Below are 27,719 nucleotides of genomic sequence, written 5' to 3' on the forward strand. Positions count from 1 at the left end.
CGGCTTCGGCCGGCTGAGACGGCGCCGCCCGGGCCTGCCGCCATTTCCGCCCCGAGGCACGTCACGTAGGCCCGGCGGGGCGGCAGTGCGCACGCGCGGCGAGCCGGGAGCACGTGGCGCCGTCGGGAGCGCGAGGCGCGTTGGAAGAGGTTTCGCTGCACCGGCCTCCTTCCAATGCCTCTAGCAAACCAGGGGGGATATAGGGCTAAGTGGAGATGCTGAAGTGAAGACAGTCACTCTGTCCACTGTGAACATTTTATGAAGTTAGTGCATGGTCATCATAGCACCATGGGAAATGAGAAATATGCCTTGAAGAAAAGCATGAGGGTCTCTGTCAAACACCAGCAGTTCCCAGGAATCTCAGGAATGGACCGTCTCCCTCCTCACCTTGGGGGGACGGGGGTCACAAAGGTCAGCAAAACATTCAAGGATATTCCACATCCCAGAACCTCACTAGGACCTTAAAATTTTCCTTATTAAAACTTTTTTTTTTTAAATTGTAGTTCTTGGTTCGCCACCTTTTTAGGAAGGCCATCGGTTGAATTCAGGAAGTGCTAATTGGCTGCCAGATTAACCCATTGTGTTACTTAAATCTATGTCAGCACCTCTCAGAAAACATCTTCAATTATCAGCTTGAATAAAATAATTTTAGCTTGTCATTTGTATACATCATGGGGAGTCAAAAATTATCTGCACTCTGGTTATATTAAAACTTCTGTTGGGCACACTGCTTTAGTGCTTTCTGTTCAAGGCTACTGTCTCCTCAGTCACCACTGTGCAGGTGTGAACATGTGACATCAGTTCATTTGCAACTGCAGTGTGAGCAAAAATGGATGCCCCACTTATGATCTGCACGAAAGAAGAGCAGTGTGCAGTGATGCGTTTTTTTTGTGGTCTGAGGGTGTACCTGGTGTCATTATCAAAGACTGTGTGCACTATGGAGAAAGTATTTTGTCGCGAAGTGTGTATGAATGGATAGAGAAGTTCAAGGAAGGTCGCACAAGTGTTAGCCATCAAGAAGGATGCAGCTCAGCCTAAAACATTTTTTAATGAGGGAATGTGAAAGCTTGTTGACAGATGGACAAAGTGTATTGAAAAGCAAGCAGATTATGTTGGAAAATGATGTATTTGTCTTTTCTAAAAGTTAATTAAAATAAATTTTACAGCCAGAGTGTGGATAATTTTTGACTCACCCTTGTATTTTAATGTTTTAAACATATAAACACAATATTATCATGTGTGAAAAAACAAGTTACAATTACTTAATTTCATCAAATATGTAGTTGGTGTCCAGGTTTCCCCAATGGTCTCATCATTTTTTGTTTCAGTCAGGACCTAAATAAGGTTCAGTGTTTTATTAGTCTATATTTTAATTGGTTTGTGTGTTTGTCTCTCAAAATTTTTTTTGTTTCTAAAAAAATAAGGCTCACTTAGAAATTAACAACAAATATAGTACAGGGAGTTTCCCAGTCTTAAGGTTTTGGAGGTTTTTTGGTTTGTTTTTAGGTTTTATTTTTAAATGGCTTGTACTCTACTACAACAGGTGAAATTATGCAAATAATGGTAATGCAAAGTAGAATTTTCTGGGTATTAACTCAGTTCTCCCTAAATCCTACGGAAGTAAGATCACTTTCAGCTGCACCAAACAGGAACGACTTGAGGTGCTAACCAATTCACATGGACCTTCAAGATGGTGGGGGTTTCTTACCAGAGAAGGCACTTCAAGAAGATGGAATGTGAGCTGAAGCATCAGGTCTGGAAACACGCCACGTTCAGGCAGTACCTACTTCTGTTGCAGCTTAGAGCATAAGTTCTCTGAGTGTGGTTCCCAGAGCAGCAGCAGCAGCACATGTACATTTCGGGCCTCATCCACTGCTGGGAACAGGTCCAACAGTCTGTATTTCAGCAAACCCACCAGGTGATTCTGAACCACAGGCGGGGAGTATATGGAGACTGGTAAAATAGAAAACTCATCTCCAAATTTCTGACATTGTGCCTATATTGGTAAAACATGGGTATGCATATTTCTTCATGAGGTAATATGCACTGTGTGTTAATCTTATGTAAATTGTAAGACACATGACAATAAATATAAAAAAAAAATAAGTAGGAATACAAGCTCTAGTATGTTCTTCCAGCACTCCACACATCATCTTGACCACCCCAGTTTGGAGGCCACTGAAGTAGGCAGTGGCTGTGTGGTGGAGGCTCTCCTGTTCCAGGCAGGGTCCTTCTCCATCGGGTGGGAAATAGAAAGGCAAGTCAAGGTCCTGCTCAGGACGATGGGGGTAGGTGCTGAGTGTTTTGGTGGACAGCGGAACAGGGAGGCCACCTACAGGGCCATTCTAAGGTTTTCCTGGAGAAAAGTGTCTCTCCTACTACAATCCTCCTTCCTAGACACTGGGGCAAGTTTCCAAGCAGCAGAATGACTGCCATCAGGAACATGTGAATGTTTAGTTTCCCAGCTACACTGAGTTTTTCCGGGGGTCAAGGATCTCTGGGTTTCCCCTACTATGCCTTGCAGCATTGTTCAGATTTAGTTTTATTTATATTTTATTGGCTGTGTTGGGTCTTTTTTGCTGTGTGCGGGCTTTCTTTAGTTGTGGTGAGTGGGGGCTACTCTTCATTGTGGAGCACAGGCTCTAGGCATGTGGGCTTCAGTAGCTGCAGCACATGGGCTCAGTAGTTGTGGCTCACAGGCTCTAAAGTGCAGGCTCAATAGTTGTGGCGCACGGGCTTAGTTGCTCCACGGCATGTGGGATCTTCCTGGAGCAGGGATTGAACCCATGTCCCCTGCATTGGCAGGCGGATTCTTAACCACTGCGCCACTTAGGAAGCCCCAGATTTAGTTTTTTAACCTGTTGATATTCTCACTGGGTTCACAATTGAATCTGCAGATCCAGTTGGGAGAATTTACAGTTTTTACAATAATTTTCCAATCCGTGAACAACTATCTTAGTTCTACTTTAATGTTTCTCATTAAAGTTTTTACAGAATCTACCACAATGTTCGTACATATCTATTGTGAGGATGACTACGTACATCACGTTTTCTCACCTTCCCCTGCGGACCTTCTAAGGGTTGTGACCCTAAATGCTTTCTGCTCAGCGCCCGAGCCTGCACACCACACCAAGCAGCCAGCTCTGAGACCTCTGCTGCTCCATAGGCGACCTCGCTCGGAAGCCCGGCCCGTCCCCCTACCTCACGGTTTGAATGGGGGCCCCGGAAGTCAGCGCCTGCCAGCCGGCTCCGCGGGTCCGGAAGTCAGCCGTCCCATCCGCCCCCGCGGGTGCGGAAGTCGGCCGGCCCCGCCCCCAGCTCGGGAAGTCCTGAAAGCTAGAGGTCCCGCCTGCCCAGCGTCCGCAGGTTCGTGTCCGCGGTGGGCGCCCGCTCCAGACCTCCGTCGCGGGTGGGTGGCGCGGGGCAGGCTGGGGGGCGGTCTCGCAGCCGGGTCCTTCCGGGAGCGCGGTCTCTGGAGCCGGCCCGGGTCGATGCCCCGGAGGCCTGGTGGCGCGCGAAGCGGGCGGGCGGTGTGGCCGCAGCGGTCAGCGGGGTGTGTCCAGGGTGGCTCGTGCAGGTGACAGGCGTGATCTCGCCCCGCGGGCGGCTGAGTCGCGGGTGGAGACAGATAAGGCATGTTAGGTGAGGGGGCCGGTGATGTCCCAGGATCCTGGTTTCGTTTGTGTGAACTGAATCCACTATTTGTTGTCAGAAATTTGACCTGACTTCACAGGGAATATCTGAGAAGTCCCCCAGAACGGGGTCCCTGGAGCCAGCATTTCCAGCGTATCGCAGCGTGCAGGGCGGAATTCTCCACGTGTGGAAGATCAGTCCCCTTTGCTGACTCGTTCATTAAGGCGGTGCTCTGGTACCTCCGGACCCTCCGCTGGGTGCAGACTGCTATCTCCGCAGCTGCAGGAGACCGCGGAGCCGACTTTTTCGGTCAGTGCCGGTACAGACTCAAACCATGATGAGACTTTCAGTTCCCTATTTCAGAGGCCAGCACAGGAAAATGAGGGCATTCTGGTAGGTTCTGGTAGCGTGCCGGAAGTTTGAAGGCTGCTGGGGCCTAACGGTTTCCAAGAGGCCGAGGTTTCCAGGTAGGAAGGGAGCAGGTGATGATCAAGTGCTTGTTGATGCTTTGTGAGTCTGAGCAGGAGAACATAGCCCCAATGCAGCCATTACAACTGAGCAGAAAAGAACCTTCCTTACAGAGGACATGGGTCTCGGGGGGATTAAGTGACTTGCTAGACCACAGAGACTGCACTCAGCACAGGCTAAATGGTTCCTGAGCCTGCATGGGCCTTAACTAGTGGGTAGCCTGGCTTCCTGTCCTGGAGAGGAGCTGGGTTCTTGTCTGTTGGCAGTGGCTCAAGGGCTCCAGCTGTCTGTCTGTCTGCCCTTCCTCAGCCCCCCAGTCTCCTGTTGAAAGTGGTGGCAGCACGTTCCAGGGATGTATATGCAGGTGGAGACACGCACCAGCTCCTGCCTCCATCTGAAGAAGGCTCCAGGCATCAGGTCCTGGTCCCTGCTGGTTGGTAAGGATGTTCTTATTTCCCCTCAAGTTAAAAGCCTAACTTTAAAAAAAGGATGAAAATTAAAATTTACCTTGGTTCTACTACCCCAAGATATGGCAGATACTGTGTCTTTCCAACTTTTATCCTCTGCGCATGCTTTTACAGATGATGTACATCTGTTTTGTCTTTTTTCACCATTTAACATTCTTTGGCTAATACTCTGCATGTTCTTCTGACGTCCCTGTACTTCCCCTTCTGCTTGCTTTCATGCACCCCGTCCCACGTGATGGAGACAGTGAGGAGTAAGGGGTGGGGGGTGGGGGGAGGCCCTGGCCTTCATCCCTGTCAGTATCCATTGGAGGGCCCTGCACTCCCTGAGCAGCTGCACCATGTTGACTGGAACCTAGGTGTGTGGGGAGGTGCCGCTGTGGCTTCAGCGGCCTGGCTCTGGGGCTTTTTTTCCCTGGATTCTGCCAGTTTCGTCTCACGTGCCGGGTTGTGATTCTTTACCTGCAGTGTTGTCTTCATTCCACACAATGTGCTATCAGTGGGTAAAAGCCACATCAGGTTCCTCTTTCTGGTTCCCCCATCAGCTCTGGAACATCACACAGACATGTGTCCAGTGAATACTGTGTCTGGTACAGAACATTCTTCTGAACAGACTTCCTGGTTGTTTCCTCCACTTCTGAGCTTGGTGGTCTTCTTGCCCCCTGCTCCCTGCCCTCAGTCATCCCTGGCAATGGGAAGGGGCTGCTTACCTGGGTCTGTGGGTCCTGGGAGGAGGTGGGCTCTGGGCTGGTGGTGGCCAGTGGGAAAGTACCCGCTTTCTCCACACAGGAATCTTGTCGATTGGTCTGGCTGCCGCCTACTACAGTGGAGGTGAGCTGCATCCTCTGCCCCTCAGGAACGTCCTCAGCTGATTGGAAAATAGAGAGAAAAAGGAAAGCCCATCATTTGTTATCCATCAGGGCGTGGCTTTGGGCATTGCCTCTGCCTCTGAGTGGTTTGTGGGTGTGGCCCCCACGGCTTACCTTTCTCACTTAGGTCTTCAGCATTTTCATACACCATGAACTGTTCTTCAGGGAGGTGCTCTCGTGTCCGCCTTGGGTTCTGTTGCAGGGATGACCCGTGCGCTCAGCAGCTCCCTATAAGCGTTCCCACCTTTTGTGATTGTGATCACAAGTAGATGCCTGGGGGGGAGAGGACAGAGCTGGCGGAGCGCATCCTGTCCTGAGTGACAGAGCCCGCAGTGCTGGTGGCCTTGCGGGGGTGTGGTGTCCTTGTGGGCGTGGGCAGTCAGCCAGGCCCCCAGGTGCCACTCTTGCACAGCGTCTGGGAAGCAGCCATGCTGGGGAGGGGGCACCCCTTGTGGGCACATTGGCCTTCGCCCCTGTGCTGCCTTCCCTCAGCTGGTTATCTCCTGTGTTTGCTCCCCAGATAGTCTGGGCTGGAAGCTCTTCTATGTCACGGGCTGTCTATTCGTGGCCGTGCAGAACCTGGAGGACTGGGAGGTGAGGCCAATGCAGGAAGCGTGCCCAGGCTTTTGGGCTCCTGGGCTTCCCTACAGTGTAAATCCAAGCAGGAAGAAAGGCTCCAGGGGCCTAATGCCCCCCCATCCTGAAATTTGAGCTTTGTGGTTTCTGGATAGCTGGATTCAGCCCCTGGGCATTGTCTGTCTGTGAGCATGCCTGGAAGAGGAATCCTCTGATGCTATTGTTCTCTTAGAAGTCTCCTAGAATAGAAGGGCAAGGCCACCTCCCTCTTGTCCCTCTTCATGTGTCCTTTCGGTTGCCTGGCCCCAGTATTACTCTCTGACTGCTGACCTCCATTCCCTCATTTGATGACCTGGCCCGCTGTGCTCACTTCCCGTGAGTGCAGAGAGGAGAGGCATCTGTTTCTCTTCACACCCAGTCCCCCAGAGGAATCAGGCCGCAGGGTCTGGGGTTCTGACCGGGATGGGAAGGAATAGGGGCTGCCTCCTTGAGTGTCTGTTCTGGTGAGGTTGGGGACGCAGTGGGCGAGTTTGTGCATGGTGGGCTGGTGCACAAGCCACCACCACCTTGTGGCCGGCCTTCTAGGAAGCCGTCTTCAATAAGAACACTGGGAAGGTCGTGCTGAAGACGTTCAGCTTGTACAGGAAGCTGCTGACTCTCTGCAGAGCAGGCCATGACCAAGGTGAGGCATGGGGAGTGAACAGGACACAGGTTGCTCAGGGGTGGACAGAGGGCGGTGAGCATCTGTGTGTGGTGGCAGGGAGCAGGCCTGAGGCCTGGAAATGGGCTGGGTCCAAGCTGGCTGCTTGGCAACCTCGTTGACACTGTGTACCCCTAGATGTGCCCTGGCCCGAAAGAAATTGCTGGACAGCCCCCAGCTCAGTGACTGGCCACTGGGGACAAGGAAGGCATTTTCCAGCAGTTGGGGAAAATGAAGCAGAAAGCTGGGCCAGCGCCATGCTTAGCTGTCCCCTGACGTGTTAGACTGAGAGAACAGGTGGGCCTGCCAGACGTTCCTTCTCACTCAGACTGAACATTAACTGGCAGCCACACAACCCTGCTCTGTGGCCACTGACCTGTGACATCTAAGGTCAGGGTCTTGGCATCCTCTGGGGCCCAGCCTCGGACGTGGAGTGACACACACCCTCTGCTTCATGACAAGGGTGATGTGATTTCTACATTGTGGCCCCAAAGTGCCCCTCCCCAGGTAGGAGGGGCAGGGCGGGCAGGGGACACGGTCACTGACCTGGCCCTGCCCACAGTGGTGGTCCTGCTCAGTGACATCCGGGACGTGAATGTGGAGGAGGAGAAGGTCCGATACTTCGGGAAGGGCTATGTGGTGGTGCTTCGGTTTGCCACGGGCTTCTCCCACCCCCTCACCCAGAGTGCTGTCATGGGCCACCGCAGGTAAGCCAAGATTGGGTGACTTGATAGGCCAGGGCTGCGTGCCTGTGCCCCCACCCCCAGTCAGGTGGTCCTCACAAGGGACTGCCCAGCACGGCAGGGCATGGAGAGAAGACTCAGGAACGTTGTGGGAAGCAGGTGAGGCTGAGGGGGCAGGCCTGCCACCACCCGCGAGGGGGATGTCAGGGGTCTCTGGTGGGCGTAGAGGACTGGGCTAGGGTCAGGTGAGGGTGGCGACCAGGACACAAGGTGCTGGGTCCTAGTGGGGAACCCTAAAGGTAGACACCTGGGATGAGCCTGGGGTGGTCTTGTGGCTGCTGCGGGGTGGCCAGTACTCGGCCACAGTAACCCACCCTTCCTCCCGGTGCCGGTCTGGATCAGTGACGTGGAAGCCATCGCCAAGCTCATCACTGCTTTCCTGGAGCTGCACCGCCTTGAGAGTCCTGTGGAGCTGTCTCAGAGCAGTGACAGTGAGGCCGAGGGCCCCGGGAACCAGAGCTGACCTCCGTGGACCCCCTGCCTTGATTCTCGTGGGGCCCCAACAGGATTGATGGGCTGCCTGCAAGTCTTCCTCCTCAGCTCCCGGCTGTGTCCCTGGCAGCCCCGGGGCAGGACCCTCAGCCGTTCCTGCTGCTTGCTTCTGTTCTCTGAGCAAATCCACAGTGGGACCTTCTCTGCAGGCTCTGAGGGGTCCAGGGAGGGCACGGGCCTCAGATCTGCCCCTTCCTGGAATCAGATAGCCTGCTGAGGCAGCAGCCCGGTGTGGACAGGCCAGACCTGCTAGCCGTGTGGCACTCAGGCCTCTGAAATGGGAAGGAAGGACACGCAGGGTCCCAGGGTGTGAGGCCCAGGGCTGAGCTCTCTGGATTGGGAGGTTTGCCAGGACCAGGTCCTGCAGGTTGCGGAGAGGTTCCAGCAGGCCAGTGCAGGGCCAGCAGCCGGGTCAGGCTCTGAGGGTGCTGCTTCGCACGTCGTCCCCAGGAATCCCATCTCCTGCCCTGCTCCCCACGCCCGTCCCTCCCCTCAGCCGGACGTCCTCAGTGCTTGGAAGTGAGGTGCCTGCCTGCAAGCTGCCATGGCTCAGCGTGGATGCCAAAGGGCGCCCTGGTTGGTGTGCTGCAGCCACTGCTGAGGCCTCCACAGTCCCCAGACTGCTGTCCACTCAGATGGCTCATCTCGAGTCCAACCAGGATTGCAGCTGGGCCCTCACAGGGAGGATGACTTCCAGTCGCTGCCCCTAGCATAGACAGAGGTTTTCTCTTCTAGCTTCGTGAAGCATTTAAAAACCTGGACCCACCCCTTAGAACCCAAATTCCCAGCTTCTCTTGAACCCTGGCGGCTGGGCCTATTTGTGTGGGGCCAGGCTCATGGCTGCTGCTCAGCAGGGCCTGGGCAGCTGGTTGCAGCCACCCGCGTGGAATCTGGGGGCCAGCCACACTGACCCTCACCTGCACTATTGGTTTTCTCCTGCCTTCTCTGCACCCAGGTCCCTCTGGGGTGCAGCACCTCTGAGTGGGGGAGCCTGTGAGGCTGTGCACCTGGGAACGGCTAGGTAGACCTGGGGTTCTGGGGCTGCCTGAGTGAGAGACAGCAACCTCCAGGGAACTCCAGAGAAATGAGATCCTCTCCCCTTCTCAGTGGTGGCCGCCATCCAGCCCTTAGTTTGGACACACGGTCATTTAAACATGCCAAAGTTGTTTGTAAATCGTTAAGTGTGAAATGCTTTTTTCTTAAAAAGTGTGAAACAGTGTAACTGGTTTCTGGTGTGTTTGCCTCTGGGCTGGAGGAGGCTCCAAAATCAGAGGGAGAGTGGCCAGCTCCCTTCCCCCCAGAACTAGGTTGAGACAGGAGGGTCTCCAGACCATCACGAGGGCCTCCCTGCAAGCAGTCGGGGCCAGGGTAGTAATTAAGTCTTTCAAATTTCTAGTAGCATGATTTTTGGCTTCCACTCTCCTTTTTATTTCAAAATAATTAAAGTTCTAATGCTGATCACTGCATTGGCCCAGAGCGCCTTTTCTTTCCACGACTCTTCTTTCCGTGGCCGCTGCCCCCTGGCATAGCTGTCCAGGGCTCAGGAGGGGCACGTGGGGCTAGGTGCAGCTGGATGAGGGTACAGGGAGGCAGACAGCCTGGGCTTGGTCCCCTCCCCTCAGGGGTCCTGACCCAAGTCCGGCCTGGGGCTGGCCGCCTCACCCAGATCCTGCAGTAGAGCCTGCAGCCGCTGCAGGCTGGGGTGCACGTTCTCTTCCAGCCACTCTTCCACTGCATCCGGGTAGAAGACGCGCTGCAGGGCAGCCTCTAACTCCCCCACAAGGGCACTCCACCTGGCCAGGAGACTGAGGACCAGGAGGCAGTGAGCCTGCCCGGCGAGGGCCTTGGGGCATACCTCATGGCCTCCACCCCACTGGTCAGTACGTCCAGTGCCTCAGTTTACTCCTCCATAGAACAGGGCCGACAGCACCAGCCTCACCGGGTTGTTGAGAATAAATGAGTGACTGTCACCGTTTGACCTAGGAAACTAGAAGGCACTTCACAGCTGGCTGGTGGGGTTTTTCTTGGTGCATGAACCTGGCAACAGTTGACTGAATCTTATATGCAGTGGGGACAGTCTGTGTTGGCCTCTGCTCAGAGCCAGGAGAGCACTGGGGAGGGCTGGCTGGGACCCTGCCCCCGTGGTGACACATGCAGCTGCAGGGCCAGGATCAGCCCTAGGCATTCAGTTCTGTACTGAGCCCTGGGCCCTGCTCAGGGCATCTGGTGACCCTCACCCTCTCAGGCAGGAATGCCCCAGCTTCTCTAAAGCCTAAGTGCACGGCTAATTCAGTTGAGTCACCTAGGAACCCATAGCTGGGATGCCTAGAAAGCCTGCCCGGAAAGCTGCCAGCATGCAGTAGAGGGTGGGCAGCCCCAGGGATGGGCGCAGCTGGGAGGGGTGTGGGCTACCTGAGTGCCTGGGGCTGGATGTGCTGGATCATGACAGGGTGGACGAGCTTCCGCCTGCGATGGTAGGGGCTGAACCAGCCCGTCACGTACCTGGGGGCAAATCCACACACAGGTAGGTGCGCTGTGGCTCGTAAGGCAGCCTTGGTGGTTGTAAAATAAGACCTTTGAAAAGCTGGTAGAAATTTTGAAAAGTTGTTTTCCACCCAGAAAGTCTTCTTGCAGAACTGGCTGGCCCCTGCCCTGCCGGGTGGGGGTTCCTCCCCTGCCCACTCACCCGTCCCCCTCCAGCAGCGCGTCCACGGAGCTGCACAGGTGGAGGCTGACTTGTGTGACGAGGTTCAAGATGTCGCTGCCAGGGAAGGAACCGGCCCCCTCACTGCACGGGGAGCCGCCGTGCTGAGGATGGGTCCAAATGTGAGGAGACAGGCAGGGCTGGGAGTGAGGGTGTTACCTCTTAAAATCTGTTACTTCCAGGCTTGAAATCCCAAGAAAGTTCTCCACTCGTGCTTTAACGTTTTCAGCAAAGCCTCCTGAAACCAATCACAGAGGTCGGAGGGGCCTCTGGAGGAGGAGGTGGCCTGGACCCATGCTGGCTGGACCTCCCAGCCCTCAGGCATGGGTGGTGGACAAAGCAACTGAGAAGGACCACTGACCAGGCCCAGCTGGGCACCTGCTGACCTCAGGGATGGGTGAGCCCAAGGCTACTGCAGCCTGGTGGGGAGGCGAGAGCGCGCTGGAGGCTCTGTGCTGGCTGCATCCTGGGGAAGGGGCGCCAAGGCCAACGCACAGGCATCTGCTCTGTTGTACCTTTTCCCAAAGAGTTCAGAACTGACGCTTCAGAAGAGGATACACCAGAGTCCCAGTATCTGTCCTTCCACCTCCCTGTAGCTCAGCCCAACACAAAGCGTGTTTATTTTTTAGCCCTCACTTTCCTCAACCACCTTGACGGTTTTCTGCATAAACACCGCATACGCTGCCGCTTAAATTCCCACCTGGGCTCATGCAGTTTCTGTAACCAGGGCCTTGCCACCAACCTTGCCTGCTGGTCTCCGTCTCTAAGCATCTCTGCCCACACCTGGCTGCTCCCTAGAGAACCAGAAGCGGGGAAGCTGCTCCTCTGGGGCCACACCCACCGGCACTGACCATTCAGCACATTTATGCAGCAAAGGCGGACCCTTCCCCACACCCTACCCATGATGAATTTCCTGTGGATTCACTGTGCCTGAGGGGCACGTACCCTAACTTCCTCGCCTCTGTCTTGGGTTTAGGCTTGAAGACCCGGGCTGCAGTGGGGTGGGTGGGTGGCTGAGCTGGGGACGTGGGCAAGTTCCCCGCCCCCCCCCCCCCCCCCCCCCCCCCCCACTGGCTGGAAGACTACAGTCCAGCCCTGAGGAGGTGGCAGTTGGGGGCCCTGGGCACTTGGCTTCCTGGGAAAGGGAGGAGACCATACCATGTAGAAGCGCCTGCAGGCAGACAGCCAGGGACGGGATTCCCACGGGCAGCAGCTCACACAGCACAGAGAAGTGGTCATACCTAAGTCCACGGGAGAGGGGCGCTCAGCACAGCAGATGCTCAAGCGTGAGCCAACATGAAACAGGGATCTAGAAGCTTCTGCAGAGCGACTGCTGCTTCCAAAAGGTTCTGTGGCTTGGCGGGTGTGCAGCTGGTAGTCATGGTAGTCACACTCGGACCCCACCCAGAGCAACCTGCCTGGGCTTAATGCTCTGTGGTTGCCACCCTGAAATCCTTAAGTTCATCTTTGACTCAGCTTTGTGGGTGAGAGCCAAGGGTCAGCGGGTCAGCCCTGCCTCCAGCTGCCTCCCATGGGTTCAGGGCCTCCTGCCCTTGGTGTTGGGGCCACCTGGCCTCCCCTTCAGGATGGGATCTGAGGCCAGGACTTTCCTCGGACCAGGGGTTTACTTGTAGCTCTACTTTTCAAACGGTGTGAAATCCTGAACAAACCAAAGTCTGTCCTCATGCCTCTCCCAACGTGACCTTGGGGGTGTGTGTGTGTGGGGGGGGTGAACACACAGAGATGCGTGTGGTGCAGACAGGGTGCAGGCCAGGAGGGCCAGGGTCCCAGGGCCCTGAACACCCCGAGCAGGGTCCCTGCTGCAGAGTGTGGTGTGAGGGGCTTGACCACAAGTGGCTTGTTTTGGGCAGTTGGGCCTCCCACACCCTTCTCAGAGTGCCAGCTGCTTCCCCTTGACCGAATGTGGGAAGGACTGAGGCCAAGACAGGATGGACCGAGGAGGGAAGTGGTGTCCTAGGCAACGGGAGCTGCTTCGACCCTCCCGGGACAGGCTGGCCCCAAGAGCATCCCTGGGGCCCGCATGGCCTCACCTCTGCCAGCCAGTCAGGATGATGCCCCGCAGCGTATCCGCTGGCATGCTGCCTGCCACCTGCAGCCACTGCATGTGGTTTCTGAGGTGGTGCTCGATGGGGGTCAGGGCCTGGCTCGCCCCTGTGGCTCCCTTGAAGGCACTGGCAGCCCAGAGCCAGGAGAAGCCACTCTTCCGGTACTTCTCCACGAGGAGCGCTGGGTGAGCAAGTGAGAGGTATGAGTGGCAGGCCCTGAGGAGGTGCAGACGCGAAGCCCAAAATACACACTTGTCCAGGTGGAAAACTGGGGAGAGCGCACGACTGCTGGGCTCTGTTCTGGTACTGACCCTTGCTGTGGACGTCCAGGTTGGCCCCATAGTCCCAGAGCACAGGCTCCACCAGCTGCGGCACCCTCGATGCTGGGGGTGGAGAGAGGCTGTGAGGGCACGTCCCTCTAGCCCTCCCTTCTTGCATTAAGATAGATTTACGTACATACTCAACACTATGCTATAATTTTGGCCGTAAATGCCGCAGCCACAAGGCCAGCTGGCTTTGGAAGTGACTGGACACTGTGGGAGCTGCTAGGTGTGAGCCCCAGGCCGGTGGACCCAGAGCTCCCTCGAGGGGGACACACTCTGTCTGCATGTGGGGCAGGCCCAAGTGCAGTAGGAACACACCACTAAGTGGACTTAATTATAATTAACTAAAACCCAAGTGGCCACAACGTGGTAGCGGCTGCAGTGAGGACACCTGGGGCTTGTGGAAGCGTGGGCAGCGACCTCCCCGTCTCCCCCCAGAGCCTCAGGCAGGCTGGGCCCCGGAGGGCTGGGGGGCTGCTGCTTCCCTCCACCAGCCACTGTGAACTTCAGTGGAGGCCCCTGCAGGGCTGGCCATGCAGGTGTTTGGGGCCAAAGTCCCTAGAAGCACTGCAAGCTCTCAAGGTCCACCGGGGGCCCTTGCCCGCCCGCACCCCCTGTTCCTGCTGGCCAGCACCCTTGGGGCCTCGTGCTGCACTCTGGGTCAGATTTCTCAGAACAGTACTCTGCAAGATTCCAGGAGGCCTTTTAGGGGAATGGCATTTTCATGTGAGAAACACGTTAAAGTGGTCCTAACAGGATGGTCTGGAGTTAGAAGCTTCTGTGCGGATGTACTACAGGGTCTCTCCTTAGCAGTCGGGGGCTCAGAGTAGCTCAGCTTCCTCCCCTCATGGCATCAGGAAGCCCTGCTGCTAAGTGTGGCCTGCCCCCCAGGGCCATGCCTGGCCAACCTGAGAGCTGGTCCTCGGGAATGTCCCGCAGCATGTCGTCCCACACCAGGGGTATTGTGGTGGGGTGCTGGGCCCGCACGTGGCTGGCCACCGCCTCCATGTGGGACAGACACAGCTCTGCTTTGGTGTTGGGCTCCTGCTGCAGCCACTGTCTTGAGGCCTCACCCTCTCCGAGGTAGTAGACCTGGGAGGAGACACAGGTCGGTTTGCCCCAGGACCACCATCCTCACCTGCAGGTTCACGCAGAGGTCTGGGAAAACTCTTGGGGCAGCTGCCCATGGGGAGGAGGCAGTGAAGGGTGCCCCTGCCTTCTACACCAAGACTCAAACCTCGACTCAAGACTCCCTTGAGCCTGGGCACAGGGGCTCCACAGCATCCAGAAGGTGGAAATGACCAGATGTCCACCAATACAAGATGGCGAAACAGAGCGTGGCCCATCCACACACTGGACCATCACTCAGCCACGCTGGAGGAGGTGCCTTGTGAGACAAGCCCACGCACCAAGCAGGTCTCTGTTTATGGGGTGCTGGGGGTGGGGCGGGCAATGTAGAAATGGAAAGGAGACTGATGGATGCGTGGGCAGAGGGCGGGGAGATGACAGACCCTGCACGAGCCAGGGGTGAAGGCTGCACAACGCTGAGAATGACTTAAAAGTTACTGGATTCTTTATGTTATGTGTATTTTACCACCAAAAAAAAATATGTTTTGAAGAAAAGGAACAAGCTCTGGGGTAAAATGTCTACAAACCACCGCCCTAGCTCAGACGCCCTAGCTCAGACGAGCAGAGGCCTTTGGGTCGCTGTGCTTGGTGGCTCAGAATCTTCCCAGGCCACTGTATTTCTCAAGGACAAGGAGGGCACCCCTGAGAACCGCCTTTCCAGCCAGTGCTCCATGGCCCTAAAGTGGTATTTCCTTTCTCCCGCAGTCTAAAACTGCATTTCTTCAATAGGAAGAAAGTAATTGGCTCAAACTCATGGCCACACTGGCCCCGAGGACGTGAATATGCCGTAACCAGGGGCTGCTCTGCTGCTGTCCCGTGGGTGCCTTCACCCCACTGCACCCTGCTTAGCTGAGCAGGCTTGCCCATGTGAGATCACCTGTCACCTGGGACCAAGGCCCTCTCTGAGGACATCTCCCCGGCCAGCCCTTCTTTATCCTTGGAACTACTTTTCTATTTAAGAGAAGAACCCACAAGGTGGGAGAAGGTAACCTTGAGGTGAAGAGAAGGGGCTGCTGCAGAGTTGAGGGAGCTGTCTGCTGGCGAGGCAAGGCACCCACCTCGTCACAGCCGATGTGGAGCCACCGGGAGCCTGGGTGCAGTTCCATCACCTGGTCGATCATGGCTCTGACCAGCGCCAGGGATTCCGCTTTGTGGGGATTCAGGGTGTTGGGGAAAAGTGCCACTTCCCGGAGGTGAGCGAGAGCCTCGTGCTTCAGCACAAACTGTGGGGAGATGACAGGAAAGCTGGTGACCCTGGGGGGAAGCTTGTGCCTGATCTCCCTGAAGTCTGGCTCCTGCCTCTGCATCCTGATGGCCTTGTGTCTATTAGAATCCCTGGAGAGGCTGGCGGGGCTGCACTGCGGACCGAGCCAGGATGCCAAGTGGGCGGGGCTCTGAGCAACCTGGCTGCTTGGTCAGCAGCCCTTCTCCCTTCCAACTCTGACTGGGCAGGTTCCCTTCACAGCAGAATTACACGTGGGCGGACTTGCTCGAGTGAAGAGGCTGGCAAATCCTCTCCCAAAACAAGTGCAAAGTGGAACCATTTGTCTAAAACAACCATTTGCAGGCTCCAGAAACCAGCCAAAGGTGAACAACAAGTTGGGAAATGTTTGTTCATGAAAGACTGCCATAACTTTGGGTAAAAACAGAGATTCTGCAGCTTCTGCCTACGCGCCCCCACCCCACTGCAACGGCTGCCTGTGGGTAGACCCGGCCCTTGGGGACCTGTCAGTAAAAGGGGCAAACTGTTCTGAATTCTGTGGCCCCCACAGGGCCACAGAGGTGACATATGTTCTCCTTACACACCAGCTGGCTGGGGCCACACACACACGGGGGCCCGACAGGCTGGGTGGAAAGCAGAAGCCGTGGCAGACTGAGAACTGCCTGAACTCTGAGTGGGGGCCCCTAGCCCCTCTGGCACAAGATGGGGCGTCATGGACTTGAGCACAACCACTGCCCAAACGCTGCGGAATCACCAGCTGTGAAGACAGAAGAGGGACCCCTGGGGCAAAAAATAAAGACAAGAACAAAAAAACAGCAGAGGCATCCATGGCCACACACAGCTGGGGAGATGGACTAAATCCAGGCAACGTGCAACTACCCACGGGGGAAAAGGTCAGATTTGCTATAACATATGATCTGAAATGTCCAGTTTTCAATCAAAAATTGAGACATTCAAATAACTGGAAAGTGGGACCCAGCAAAAACAGGTCTATGGAAACTAACGCTGAGTGAGCCTAGATGTTGGATTTATCAGACAATTATTTCAACGAAACTATTATGAATATGTTCCAAGAATTAAAGGAAACTATTTACAATAAGGGAAGTTAAAAATCCATTCAGGAGCTTCCTAGGTGATGCAGTGGTTAGGAATCCGCCTGCCAATGCAGGGGACATGGGTTTGGTCCCTGCTCCAGGAAGATCCCACGTGCCGCGGAGCAACTAAGCCCGTGTGCCACAACTATTGAGCCTGCGCTTTAGAGCCCGTGAGCCACAACTATTGAGCCCATGTGCTGCAACTACTGAAGCCCACGCACCTAGGGCCTGTGCTCCACAACAAAGGAAGCCACGGCATTGAGGAGCCCACACACCACAACGAAGAGTAGCCCCCACTCACCGCAACTAAGAAAGCCTGTGCACAGCAAAAAAGCCTCAACACAGCCAATAAAATAAAATAATTAATTAATTAAAAAAAAATCCATTCGGGGGGAATTCCCTGGTGCTCCAGTGGTTAGGACTCCGCATTTTCACTGCCGAGGGCCCAGGTTCAATCCCTGTTGAGGGAACTAAGATCCTGCAAGCTGCGCGGCATGGGAAAAAAAAAATCCATTCCATGGGCCCAGCAGATCTGAAATGTCAGAAGAGTCAGCGATTGAAACAGAAGATCAACAGAAATTATTCAACTGGAGTAACCGAGAAAAGGCGCAAGAAAAATGAACATGTCTACCAACACATGAGCAAAGGGAGTCCCAGAAGGAGAGAAGGCGACAAAAAAAACACGAAGAAATGGCCCCAAACTTCACAAAAGTGAAGAAGCTCATCAAACCCCAAGCAAGATAAAGGCAAAGAAACCCAGACCTAGACACATCATAATTAATACTACGTTCATGGTTTGGAAAACAACATAGTAAAGAGCTAATTTTCTGCCAGAATTGATTTACAGATTTAACACAATCCCAGTCAAAATCCCAGCAAGCTTTCTGGTAGATACATAGACAAACTGATTCTAAAATATATATGAAGAGGCAAAGGAACTAGAATAGCCAGAACAACTCTGAAAAAGATTAAAGTTGGAGGAATCTCACTACCTGATTTTAAGACTTACAACAAAGCTATAACAATCACTATAATGTGGTATAGACAAAGGGGTAACACACAGATCAATGGAACAGAATAGGGTCTAGAAACAGATTCTCATAAATGTGGTCAATTGATTTCTGACAAAGGTGCAAAGGCAATACCAAATTCCAAAGAAAGAACAGTTTTTTTTACAAATGGTGTTGGCACCATTCGTCAAGTAGTTCCCTACTACATGCAACAAAAATGAAACTCCACCTCGCACCTCACACAAAAACCAACCTCAAATGGATCACAAGTCTAAATGGAAAATGTACAAGTGTAAGACTTCAGAGGAAAACAGGGAAAATCTTCATCACCTGGTGACTGGCAAAGAGTTCTGAGAAATGACATCAAGGGACTTCCCTGGTGGTGCAGAAGTTAAGAATCCACCTGCCAATGCAGGGGACACGGGTTTGATCCCTGGACCTGGAAGATCCCACATGCCGTGAAGCAACTAAGCTCGTGAGTCACAACTACTGAGTCTGTGCGCCACAATTACTGAAGCCCGCGTGCCTAGAGCCCATGCGCCACAACAAGAGAAGCCACTGCAATGAGAAGCCTGCGCACCACAACAAAGAGTAGCCCCCGCTCACCCCTCAACTAGAGAAAGCCCACGCACTGCATCGCAGCAACAAAGACCCAACACAGCCAAAAATAAATTTATTTAAAAAAATGACATCAAAAGCATGATCCATCAAAGAAAAATGGATACACTGGACTTCATCAAAGTTAAAGACTTTCGCTCTTTGAAATACACCGTTAAGAGAATGAGAAGACAAATTTCAGACTGGGAGATGTTTGCAAATCACGGATCTAACAAAAAACTTTGTCCCGAATACATAAAGAATTTAAAACACAATAGTTCAGAAACTGAAATGGGCAAAATCCTTGAACTGTACATCATTACTGAAGAGGGTATTCTGATGCAAGTGACCACACAAAGAGTCTTCATCAACCCTGCTGACACCCTGATTTTGGACCAGACGGTGAGAGAACAAATGTCTGTAGTTTAAGCCACCTGGTTTGTGGTCCTACGCTATGGTAGCCCCAGGAGACGAATCCATCCTAAGAGCAGAGTAAGGCCACTTAAGGGGGAGGAGAGCATGAAATGATGGAGCTGTACTTGAGGTGCTCAGACCAGCTGTGGTGGGGAGCAGGGCACGGGGTGGGGGGTGGGGCGGGTGGGCACACTGACGCTTGGAGACCCATCAGAGAGCTTTACAGCAGGTCAGGCAGTAGTTTAGACAAGGATGGGGACAGTGGGATGGAGGGAATGCTGATTCAGGAGCAGAGGAGTAAAGGCAGCAGGACCTGAAGGTGGACAGGAAGTGCAGTGGGTATGGGGGGTTGGGGGCGGTGCAGCCCCTCCCTGAGGCTGGAAGGGGCCTCTCAACGGAGATGCCAAGTAAGCAGCTGTAGACTAGAACTTAGGGTCTGCACTAGAGACAAGGGTCCTGGGAGTCACTGAGGACAAGAAAGGGAAGCAGGAGGGGAAATGGCTTTGTCCAGAGGGGTGTGAAGTGAGTAGAGGGCCCTTGAAAGGTGCCGTGGGGATGGCCAAGTCCAATACAGCTATAGGACAGCACACGGAGAGGATGCCAGGCACACAGAGTGGGGGACCCGAAGGGCAGAGGGTTTAGGAGGAGGGGGTTGTGGGTAATGAGAGCGTGTCAGGACCGGAGCCCAGAGAGCACAGCAGGGAGAGTCAATCAGGAAAGCTGGAGGGCAGATGGTGGGAGAGGATCCCTGAACAGGAGGGAAAATGCCATCACTGGAAGTGAAAGTGAAGATGTGGGGGAAGGACTACTGATAGATCTAAATGGAGCCTGAGAGCCATTAAATCAGTATTATGTTTAACTTGCTTCCCATTATTTGAGGCAGATGTGAAAAATATTTTTGAAGATCATATAAGAGCTTGGGGAAATATTTTCAATATTAAGTAAAAAAGGATAACACAGAAAACACATTTTCTTAATGTTGTATTTCACCTCACACAATAATACTTTGATAAATACATGTTAAAAAGGAAAACAACCCAGCCCACAGGGCTCTGTGGGAATCAGGCCCCCCTTCCAGCTCTTCCCCTCCCCTCCTTGGACAGAAGGTGCTCCCACCTGGAGCTCCGAGCTCCTCAGCTGTTCACAGAGCTTCTCTGTGCAGAGCTGAACTGCTCTTTGCCTGTGGCTGGCCCCGCCTGTGCACCCTTGAACCCCCCACCTGGGTACCAGGTAACTTCCCTTCCTCCCACTTACCTCCATGTGCCCAAATGTCTGCACCAAGGGAATGACCTCCAGCTCATTCAGTGTGGCCAGATGCAGGATCTCTTTGATTTCGGAGGGACTAGAGAGACAGAGACCACCCAGAGAGGTTCACGCTGGCTCCTGTTCACACTCCCCCCAATCCCCTCTGGTCAGGTCCTGGGGGACTCTACTGCAGAAACTAGTAAGGTCACTAACTCTGACAAGCCCAATAGATATTCTTAAGTTTTCAGAGAAGACTCCCACGCTAGAATTTAGGAAAACGATGCTCTGTTATGTCATAAAGTAACAGTTTACTTCTTATCAGCTATTCTGACCCAAACTCTACAAGAGGCTAAAGTTATTTTACAAGAAACTGGGCCACATAAAGAATCCTATTTTAGAGCAAGGGTGGGAAGATGGGCCTGAGGACAAATTCACCACCTGTTTCTGTACAGCCCCTGACCTAAGAAGGGTTTCTACATTTTAAAATTGCTGAGAAAAATCGAGAATATTTTGTGATAAGTGAAAATCATATGGAATTCAGCCTTCAGTATCCACAAATAGGGTTTTACTGGAACACAGCCGTGCCCACGCATTATCACCACCTGTGGCTGCTTCTGCCCCACTAATAGTTGTAACAAAGATCAGACAGGCTGCATAGCCTAAAATATCTACTGTCTGGCCCTTTATAGAAAAGGCTGGTGACCCCCTTGATAGAGGAAAGAAAGAAGAAGAGTTTCAAGACTTGGATGGTGTGACGCATCCTAGGGCAGGGGTCCCCAACCCCCGGGCCGTGGACCGGTACCGGTCCTTGGCTTGTTAGGAACGGGGCCGCACAGCAGGAGGTGAGCGGCGAGGAAGTGAAGCTTCATCTGCCGCTCCCCATCGCGCGCATTACCACCTGAACCATCCCCATCCTGCCCTCCCCACCCCCACGTCCGTGGAAAAACTGTCTTCTACAAAACCGGCCCCTAGAGCCAAAAAGGTTGGGGACCACTGTCCTAGAGGGTTAGCATCCCCATCTGCAAATGGATAAAACTCTTATAAGGAAGTTGCTGTCAGCACGCCCGAGTGGACCTCCAGGCCAGCATTCTGCCACTGAGGCCACTGAGGATGCCATCCCAGAAGGGCCCACTGCCTGCTCCACTGTGAGTTGTCATTTATGAATTTATCTCAATTTCTGTGTGTGTTTGAACCTCTCTAAAGTTAACCAGCTCTATAAATGAATTGATTATGTAAAGTTCTGTCTTTAAATATACCTTTTTCAAGCTTCACCCGAACTCTGGCACCTTTTCACTTTCAAAAACAAAAGAACAAAATGCATTCATTGTAGGAAGAAACACGAATACCTCCGCTATCTGAACATATCAATGCTCTGTTTCATGCCTTTCCTGTTTCCCACCCACATGCACGTGCTGGGAATTCTGCCACATGGAGCCAAGCCACCCTCCAGAAGGGCTGGGCTGCTTTACAGCCCACCAGCAGGAGGCTTGCTTCTGCTCACCCTTGTGGACACAGAGCATTATTATTTTTTTAAAAGCTTCACCAATTTGGTAGCCAAAATGGCATTTCATTGTTGTTTTGTTTTATTACTGTCATATACTTACTGGCTATTTTTTTTCTTTTTGGGTATCAAAATGTTCTTTGCCCATCTTCTTTTGGGCTGTTTGTTACTGATTTACAGGATACCCATAATTTTAAAGCCAAGTGGGGTGCACCCCTGACCACACTATCTGACTTCACTGATTCTGGTCCTCTCCCCTTTAATCCTCACTTTCCCGGTAAAGATCCTGCCTGTGGCCTTAAAGAGCAGCCCTCCTTCCCCTGCATGGACACCAGTCAAAGTGTCCTCCACGCACTTCACACCCAGACAAGACTGAAACAGATCACAGCGCTTCCTTGTGGGGGATCAGAGCAGATGCTTATTTTCTTTTAAACGTTTCCAAATTCTCTTCAGTGAACACGCTTTATTTTTATGATTAAAGACATGCATTTAACAAGACAGAAGAGGACTGTCCCACCGTCATTCAGTTCTCACCTGCCCTCCCCTCCCTTCCAGGTTGCCACCCCGCACACCCCGTTTTCTCTGCAGAGGCATCCCCTCGCTTGGCGGCTCGGGTACCTGTATGCGTGCTTGGCTCTCAGCAGCCTCAGGTGGCCCTCGTAGGGAAACATGTCTTCATACTCAATCAGGAGGCCGTTTGCACCCAGGGCACGGAACAGGGGGAAAATCTGGGGGGAGACGGAGATGTCATGAAGAAATGACTATTTGAAAGGAAAGTGATACACACGAAGCTCACGGACTCGTTCTTTCAGCTGATGGACGTGGACTGTAGTTGATTTTTGTACTTTTCCTGGAAACTTTCCACCTGGAATGTGTACTCTGTGTTAAGCCAAATCAAACTCTAACGTAATGATGCATTCATTTGACACAAGGAGGCGGGAATGGGGGCAGGTGGCTCGGGCAAGGGGAGCCTACAGGGCTCTGAGGGTTAGTGGAGCCCCTGGAAGGAGCCTAGAGGAAGGAGATAAAGGAGGAAAGAGGCAGTCCTGCTGTGCTCATGGGGTCCCTCCCCTGGTTCTCCCCCACTTTTTTCTCTACCTTTATCTCAAAGAACATGGATTCCTATCTTTCAGGACTTTTAGGACTGTCTACTGTACACAGCACTGAGATTTTCTTCTAGCCTGGCATCACCCCAGGGGTGGGCGCTAAGGGAGGGGGCTCCTGCAGATACTTAGAATAGTAACCCTCCTCCAGACAAGGGCTGCTGTGAGTTTAATACGATTTGTAGCAGTCTTATTGATGTTACTGTCAAAGTTTTCTTTCCTCAAGAATATGGGGACGTTCTGAAGCATGCTGGATGGGTGCAGGAAATCAGTTTGGGACTAAGAATTAGCTGGGATAACTTATAAAATGGGTAATCAGTAATTGACTGCATATTACAAGAAGAGGCAGATTGTGAAAAGGAGGCAAACCAACCCAGGTCGGTCACTTTCACAAATGAAACACAATGGTTACAGCATTTTCATATTTTCCTTAGCGTTTTTGCTTCTAGTTTCCCTTGCAGCGTTTTGACCATCTGACCACGGGGTGGCCTTTTTGGCATTTCTATTGGGGTTAGTAGGGATCCTTGGTGCTGTGGGTGGCTGACAGGCTGGTAAGCTCAGCCTGAGGGTGCAACCCAGCCAACTCGCAGAAACAGGAGGAATAAGAAATTGTTGTCTGAAGCTCTGACTCTGTCAGCAGCAGCAGGTAATGAAATGGGGGCTCCAGCTACACGTAGGCTGGATCTTCTTTGCCTTCCACATCTATCCATTTGTCACCATGCTTTTCTCTCTTCATGCTTGACTTTTTCTTCTCTGCCATTTATTTTCCAGTACTGTTTCCAAGGTGTGTATTCATTTTTGTTCTTTTTCCAGTTTAGTCTCCATTTCTGACTTTTTTTTTTCTTTATAATTCATTCCTGAGTCTGGAGGCAATCTTTTCACAACCTCCTTTGGTCTGGCTGTCACGTTCCTGAGCTTTTCTATATCTGACTTACACTGTTCTTTCATAACTTCTATCACTTTCTCAGGATCTTTGATCTCATTTTGAAATATTATGGAAATATGTCATCTGCTTTGTGGTCACATGTTCCTGGTGCACCTTCACTGTTACTCGATCATCATCCTCTTTTTTTCTTACAATGTTTTTGTCTGGCACAACCACACTCCTTTTCTGTTGCTCATTTTTAAATGAGATGTGTTCTTGGGTTTTTTTTAAATTAACTAATTAGTTGGCTGTGTTGGGTCTTCATTGCTGCACAGGGGCTTTCTCTAGTTGTAGAGAGCAGGGGCTACTCTTCCTTGCGGTGTGTGGGCTTCTCACTGCTGTGGCTTCTCTTGTTATGAAGCATGGGCTCTAGGCACATAGGCTTCAGTAGTTGTAGCACATAGGCTCAGTAGTTGTGGCTCACTGGCTCTACAGTGCAGGTTCAGTAGTTGTGGCACATGGGCTTAGCTGCTCTGTGGCATGTGGGATCTTCCCAGCCCAGGGATCGAACCCATGTCCCCTGCACTGACAGGCAGATTCTTAACCACTGCGCCACCAGGGAAGCCCTCTTGTGTTTTTGAGATCAGGTTCTTATGTTTGGGGTAGAGCTGGGCCAGCCCAGGGCTCCCTCTGCTGCTGTTACATAAAGGATTAGCAGTTACAGACTTTGTGTGGCATTTCCACAGCACTTGGTCTCCACTCCCTCTGGATCCCATCACCCCAGTATTCGAAACTTCTCTCTCAATCACCCTCAATGTTCCTGCCCAACTCAATGTGGATTCTTTTCCCAACACTGTGTCCTTACTGTGGGTTCTGTCCTGGAAGGCATTCTGGAGTGCCTTGAGGCCTTGGGCACTCATCCTCAATCTGAAGCCAGTGACGCCTCATCCAATTTCTGACAGACCTTTACTTATTGGGCTATTTTCTGGATCCTCTGGTCTTGGCATCATTTGAATTCTTTTTTCTTTTTCCTCTACCACTTCCCTGCCCAGCCGCTAACCCCACATGGGTGTTGCGCTGCCTGTGGTTTGGCCCCACCCCTTGCATTTTGGAATTCATGGGGATACCCTGATGCCTCCTTTTATTTTAGAGTTCATGAGTTTCCTCTGGCTGTCGTAACGAGTCACCACAAACTGGGTGGCTTGAAATAGTAAGAATTTAGTCTCTCACAGTTCCGGAGGCAGAAGTCCAAAATCTAGGTGTCAGCAGAGCCATGCTTCCTCTGAGGCTGTAATGGGAATCCTTCCGGCCTCTTCCAGCTTCTGGGAGTTTCCAGCACCCTTGGCCCTCCTGGGCTTATGGATGCATTGAATCTAATCTCTGCCTCTGTCCTCATGTGGTAACTTCCCTTGTCCTCATATCATCTTCCCTCTGTGTATGTCTATGAATCCAAATTCTCCCCTCCTTATAAAGACACTACTTATTGGATTAGGGCTCACCCTATTTCCTTATGACCTCATCTTATGTCAGTGACATCTGCAAAGATCATATCTTTAAATCCTGTCGCATTCACAGGTCCGATGGATTAGGATTTAAACGTATCTTTTTGGGAGACCTGATTCGGCTCATGATGAAGAGGTTGTGGGTTTCTTTTGTCCTTTCTGTTTTTCCTTTTGCTATCCTGGTTGCTGTCTGCTTTGTGAGAAGATTTGGGGGAAATTCAAAAATCTATGCCACCTGCCCCAACTCAGAACCCATGGTTACGTTCCAAGCACACGTCTAAAGAACACCGTTCACAAATTCATAACCAAACCCAAGGCAAAGTGATTCTTCAGGGGAGTAAGGGAGCTCTCACCTCTGAGAGGTAGCAGACCCTTGGTGGGGCTCCTTTCAGGTCCAGATGAACTAGTCGCATCTTAAATGGTGAGGAACCCGACATCTTACTATTTTTTGTGAAGTCATCTAACAAAAAACCTCTTGTCTGGGTACTTCTTCCTAGTGGAGAAATTCAGAGTTATAGACTCCAGAGGCTCAACTGGCCTGGTCCTTCCAACGTCTGTTTCAATTCTGATATGAACTAGGAGCAAAGTCATTTCACCAACACAAAATCAAATCAAGATGTCTGTCTTGGGAATTTCCTGGCAGTCCAGTGGTTTAAGACTCCGTGCTTCTACTGCAGGGGGCATGGGTTCGATCCCTGGTTGGGGAACTAAGATTCCACATATGATGTGGGGCAGCCAAAGAAAAAAAAAAGATGTCTGTCTCCATGTTTAAATGCAGGGACCCTTGCCATTTAATTGTGATTTGTCCCTAAAATAGAACAACATTGGTTTCCTTATAAGATGGCTATAATCTGTAATAATACAAGTGACTACAAAATAATTTTCTGTTTTAAAGACTCTCTTATCCTATATATACTATGCCAGTGAAAACAGGCAAATATTTCAAACATTTTTCAGGCCCCACGATATGATGTTTCTGTAGAAAATTTATCCTCAATTTTATTCTACTTTGAATAGCATTAAAAATAATTTACATTTCTAGAGTTCGAGTCGGCTTTGTTGTATGAAGGAAGAAACTAAAAATTTATTTTAGGTCAGAGCAAACAGTCTAGGATTTAAAATAGGCCATTGATAATTTAAAAAACAAGCCACAAGTTTATCAGTGCTGACTAGTTTATGTTAAACTAGAGAAAGTATCTGGATGACACTGAAGCAGCTGGAAAACAGTGAAATCTTATTTTTTTCTATCATAAAACATACAGGATTGGACAGGAAAACGAAAGAAAATCTTTGCATGTTGGTCATATATTCAGCTTAGTAATTCAAACTACTCATTCTGTGCAAAGATTCATAAATTCCTGACCTTAAGGAATCTACAATATAGCAGAGGAGATAACGTAATGCACACAGAAACCAATCAGTTTGATTTTTTTAAAATAAATTATATTCAAAACAATCTCAATAATAAAGTTCTTAAGGCAATTACCTAAATTACCACTGAGAAGTGGATGAGTTTAAGACAAAGCCTTCTGAAAAAGTGCAATGTTTTAAAGCTGAATTGTTTTACATTTTAAACCCCCCCCCCAAAAAAAAACCCCAAATCTATTTTCCTAGGAAGAGAGTTAAAAGAAAAAAAATTTTTTTTCCATATAATTTCTTGGCAGTGCAGCACTTGGGATCTTAGTTCCCCGATCAGGGGAAGCTGTGCCCCTTGCATTCGACGTGTGGATTCCTAACCACTGGACCACCAGGGAGGTCTCAAAAGAAAAAATTTTGAGCTGAGAAGTCTGCACTGGTCCTGTGTGTGCCTCCTCGTGTTCAGAGAGAAATCCTCCTATTACTCCTGTAGCCCTAGGGCAGCAATGAACACAAACATCTTACCTGCATCAGACACTTTCAGAGTTGTTTATCAACGTAAATTGCTGCAAAATCTAAAGGAAAAGAAGAGGGAGAAGTCAGTGATCCGTCTTGCGAGTGTTAGTTCTTTGCTTTGATTCCCTTCCACGTGAGGTCTATAGAAATGTGATCATTTCAAAGACCTGGGTCAACGGTCATAATTCTCATCAGACAACCTACTAGGTCTGCAATTGTTCTAGTTCCTCGGGCTTCTAGGTAAGTTACCAGGAAAAGGCATCTGATTTCCCCAGTTGCAGGATTGCTGGGCAGATCTCTTTTCTTGTTCAATGAGTCTGTGAAGATTTTCTGTTCCCCCTGTATCAGTAAATCACTCACCTTCTTCAGACTTAATCCTCATGAATGAATCTCACTGCTAATTCCACTCATTCAGAATCAGGTATCTCCACAGGACAGGTTAAGATCTTACTTCTTGCCCACTGGACGGAAGGTTCTCTAGGGAAATTGAGTGTTGTAAACAAAGCAGCAGGGCCTTATGTGAAACACGTGTACTGAGCACCAACTGGACCCAGTGCCCTCAGGTGTGGCATGGGCCCAGGGAGAGGGGCATGGAAGCCCCACAGGAGAGGGTGCGGAGAACCCTGGGAGACCCCGGAGGAAGAGGGCTTGGAGAACCCAAGGAGGAGGACTTAGAGACCTCCCGGGAGGAGGGCTTAGAGACTCTGGGAGAGCACGCACGGTGGCGAGGAGACACTTCAGACGAAGGCCTAGAGGCTCCTCGGGTTCCGCGGAGTACAGGGAAGAAGGAGGGGGCTGGCAGAGGCTGGTATGCCGCGGCTGCGCTCGGGTCCCCGTTCCGCCCCGCTCGGCGCTCGGCCTCCGATTGCTCAGGCCTGGCCACCAGACCGGAGATCGACGGCCGAAAGCGTCGCTCTGCGTGCCCGGCCGCGCCGGCCTCGCGCTACCTCTCGCGGCGGTCTTCCCAGGCTCGCGGCGGCTCCCGCATTCGGCCCGGCTCTGTAGCGGCCTGGGCAATGGCACCTCAAAGGAGGGGCGCTCCAAAGGCGCTTGAGGGCAGCGGGGCGGCGGAGCGTCGGCGCCCGAGCAGGTACCAGACAGCGCCGAGAGTGCACGGACCGCGGCGTG

At 51.9% G+C, this 27,719-nt stretch overlaps 3 protein-coding genes across 12 annotated transcripts in view; 2 read left to right on the forward strand and 1 right to left on the reverse strand.

The window, feature by feature from the left end:
• The first annotated feature begins 3,307 nt into the window (after positions 1-3,307).
• On the forward strand, positions 3,308-9,411 carry LOC130840012 (cytochrome b-245 chaperone 1). 3 transcript variants are annotated; one of them, XM_057714966.1, is made up of 7 exons: positions 3,308-3,366; positions 4,411-4,538; positions 5,355-5,396; positions 5,955-6,028; positions 6,596-6,692; positions 7,273-7,417; positions 7,796-9,411. In XM_057714966.1, the coding sequence occupies exons 2-7, from the start codon at positions 4,454-4,456 to the stop codon at positions 7,914-7,916; spliced, it is 564 nt and encodes a 187-aa protein (XP_057570949.1). In that variant the 5' UTR covers positions 3,308-3,366; positions 4,411-4,453; the 3' UTR covers positions 7,917-9,411. The 3 variants fall into 3 exon arrangements, with proteins under 3 accessions (XP_057570949.1, XP_057570947.1, XP_057570946.1); XM_057714964.1 differs by lacking the exon at positions 3,308-3,366 and adding an exon at positions 3,804-3,942; XM_057714963.1 differs by lacking the exons at positions 3,308-3,366; positions 4,411-4,538 and having other exon boundaries at positions 5,131-5,396; positions 5,959-6,028.
• HEXD (hexosaminidase D) lies at positions 9,365-27,678 on the reverse strand. 7 transcript variants are annotated; one of them, XM_057714959.1, is made up of 15 exons: positions 27,312-27,441; positions 26,952-27,068; positions 26,601-26,650; positions 25,073-25,212; positions 21,868-21,977; positions 19,758-19,845; positions 15,225-15,389; positions 13,947-14,130; positions 13,027-13,098; positions 12,701-12,896; positions 11,808-11,890; positions 10,809-10,887; positions 10,632-10,733; positions 10,358-10,447; positions 9,365-9,514 (listed from the first exon to the last, which is right to left on the reverse strand). In XM_057714959.1, the coding sequence occupies exons 4-15, from the start codon at positions 25,154-25,156 to the stop codon at positions 9,505-9,507; spliced, it is 1,263 nt and encodes a 420-aa protein (XP_057570942.1). In that variant the 5' UTR covers positions 25,157-25,212; positions 26,601-26,650; positions 26,952-27,068; positions 27,312-27,441; the 3' UTR covers positions 9,365-9,504. The 7 variants fall into 7 exon arrangements, with proteins under 7 accessions (XP_057570942.1, XP_057570940.1, XP_057570937.1 ...); XM_057714957.1 differs by having other exon boundaries at positions 9,365-9,750; XM_057714954.1 differs by lacking the exon at positions 27,312-27,441 and adding an exon at positions 27,539-27,678 and having other exon boundaries at positions 9,392-9,750; positions 10,358-10,529.
• OGFOD3 (2-oxoglutarate and iron dependent oxygenase domain containing 3) overlaps positions 27,561-27,719 on the forward strand; it is a 35,028-nt gene continuing 34,869 nt past the window's right edge. For both annotated transcript variants that reach the window (XR_009049951.1, XM_057714962.1), the window contains exon 1: positions 27,561-27,681. Coding sequence is in view for 1 of the 2 variants with exons in the window: in XM_057714962.1 (XP_057570945.1) it covers positions 27,608-27,681 (74 nt within the window). In the remaining variant the exon portion in view is untranslated. The remainder of the gene's footprint in view (positions 27,682-27,719) is intronic.

This window comes from Hippopotamus amphibius, chromosome 17 (genome assembly GCF_030028045.1).
Source record: "Hippopotamus amphibius kiboko isolate mHipAmp2 chromosome 17, mHipAmp2.hap2, whole genome shotgun sequence".
In the NCBI taxonomy this organism is placed as follows: domain Eukaryota; kingdom Metazoa; phylum Chordata; class Mammalia; order Artiodactyla; family Hippopotamidae; genus Hippopotamus; species Hippopotamus amphibius.

What these genes read in the sequence shown, in the direction of transcription:
- LOC130840012 (XM_057714963.1), top strand. Translation starts at nt 5,131, where the DNA reads ATGTGTCCAGTGAATACTGTGTCTGGTACAGAACATTCTTCTGAACAG. An exon ending in TGCCGCCTACTACAGTGGAG is followed by an intron (nt 5,397 to 5,958) that starts GTGAGCTGCATC and finishes CTCCCCAGATAG; the next exon opens with TCTGGGCTGGAAGCTCTTCT. An exon ending in AGAACCTGGAGGACTGGGAG is followed by an intron (nt 6,029 to 6,595) that starts GTGAGGCCAATG and finishes CCGGCCTTCTAG; the next exon opens with GAAGCCGTCTTCAATAAGAA.
- HEXD (XM_057714954.1), bottom strand. Translation starts at nt 25,156, where the DNA reads ATGTCGGGTTCCTCACCATTTAAGATGCGACTAGTTCATCTGGACCTG. An exon ending in GGGTCTGCTACCTCTCAGAG is followed by an intron (nt 21,978 to 25,072) that starts GTGAGAGCTCCC and finishes GTCTCCCCCCAG; the next exon opens with ATTTTCCCCCTGTTCCGTGC. An exon ending in TCCCGAGGACCAGCTCTCAG is followed by an intron (nt 13,099 to 13,946) that starts GTTGGCCAGGCA and finishes CTCCACCCCCAG; the next exon opens with CATCGAGGGTGCCGCAGCTG.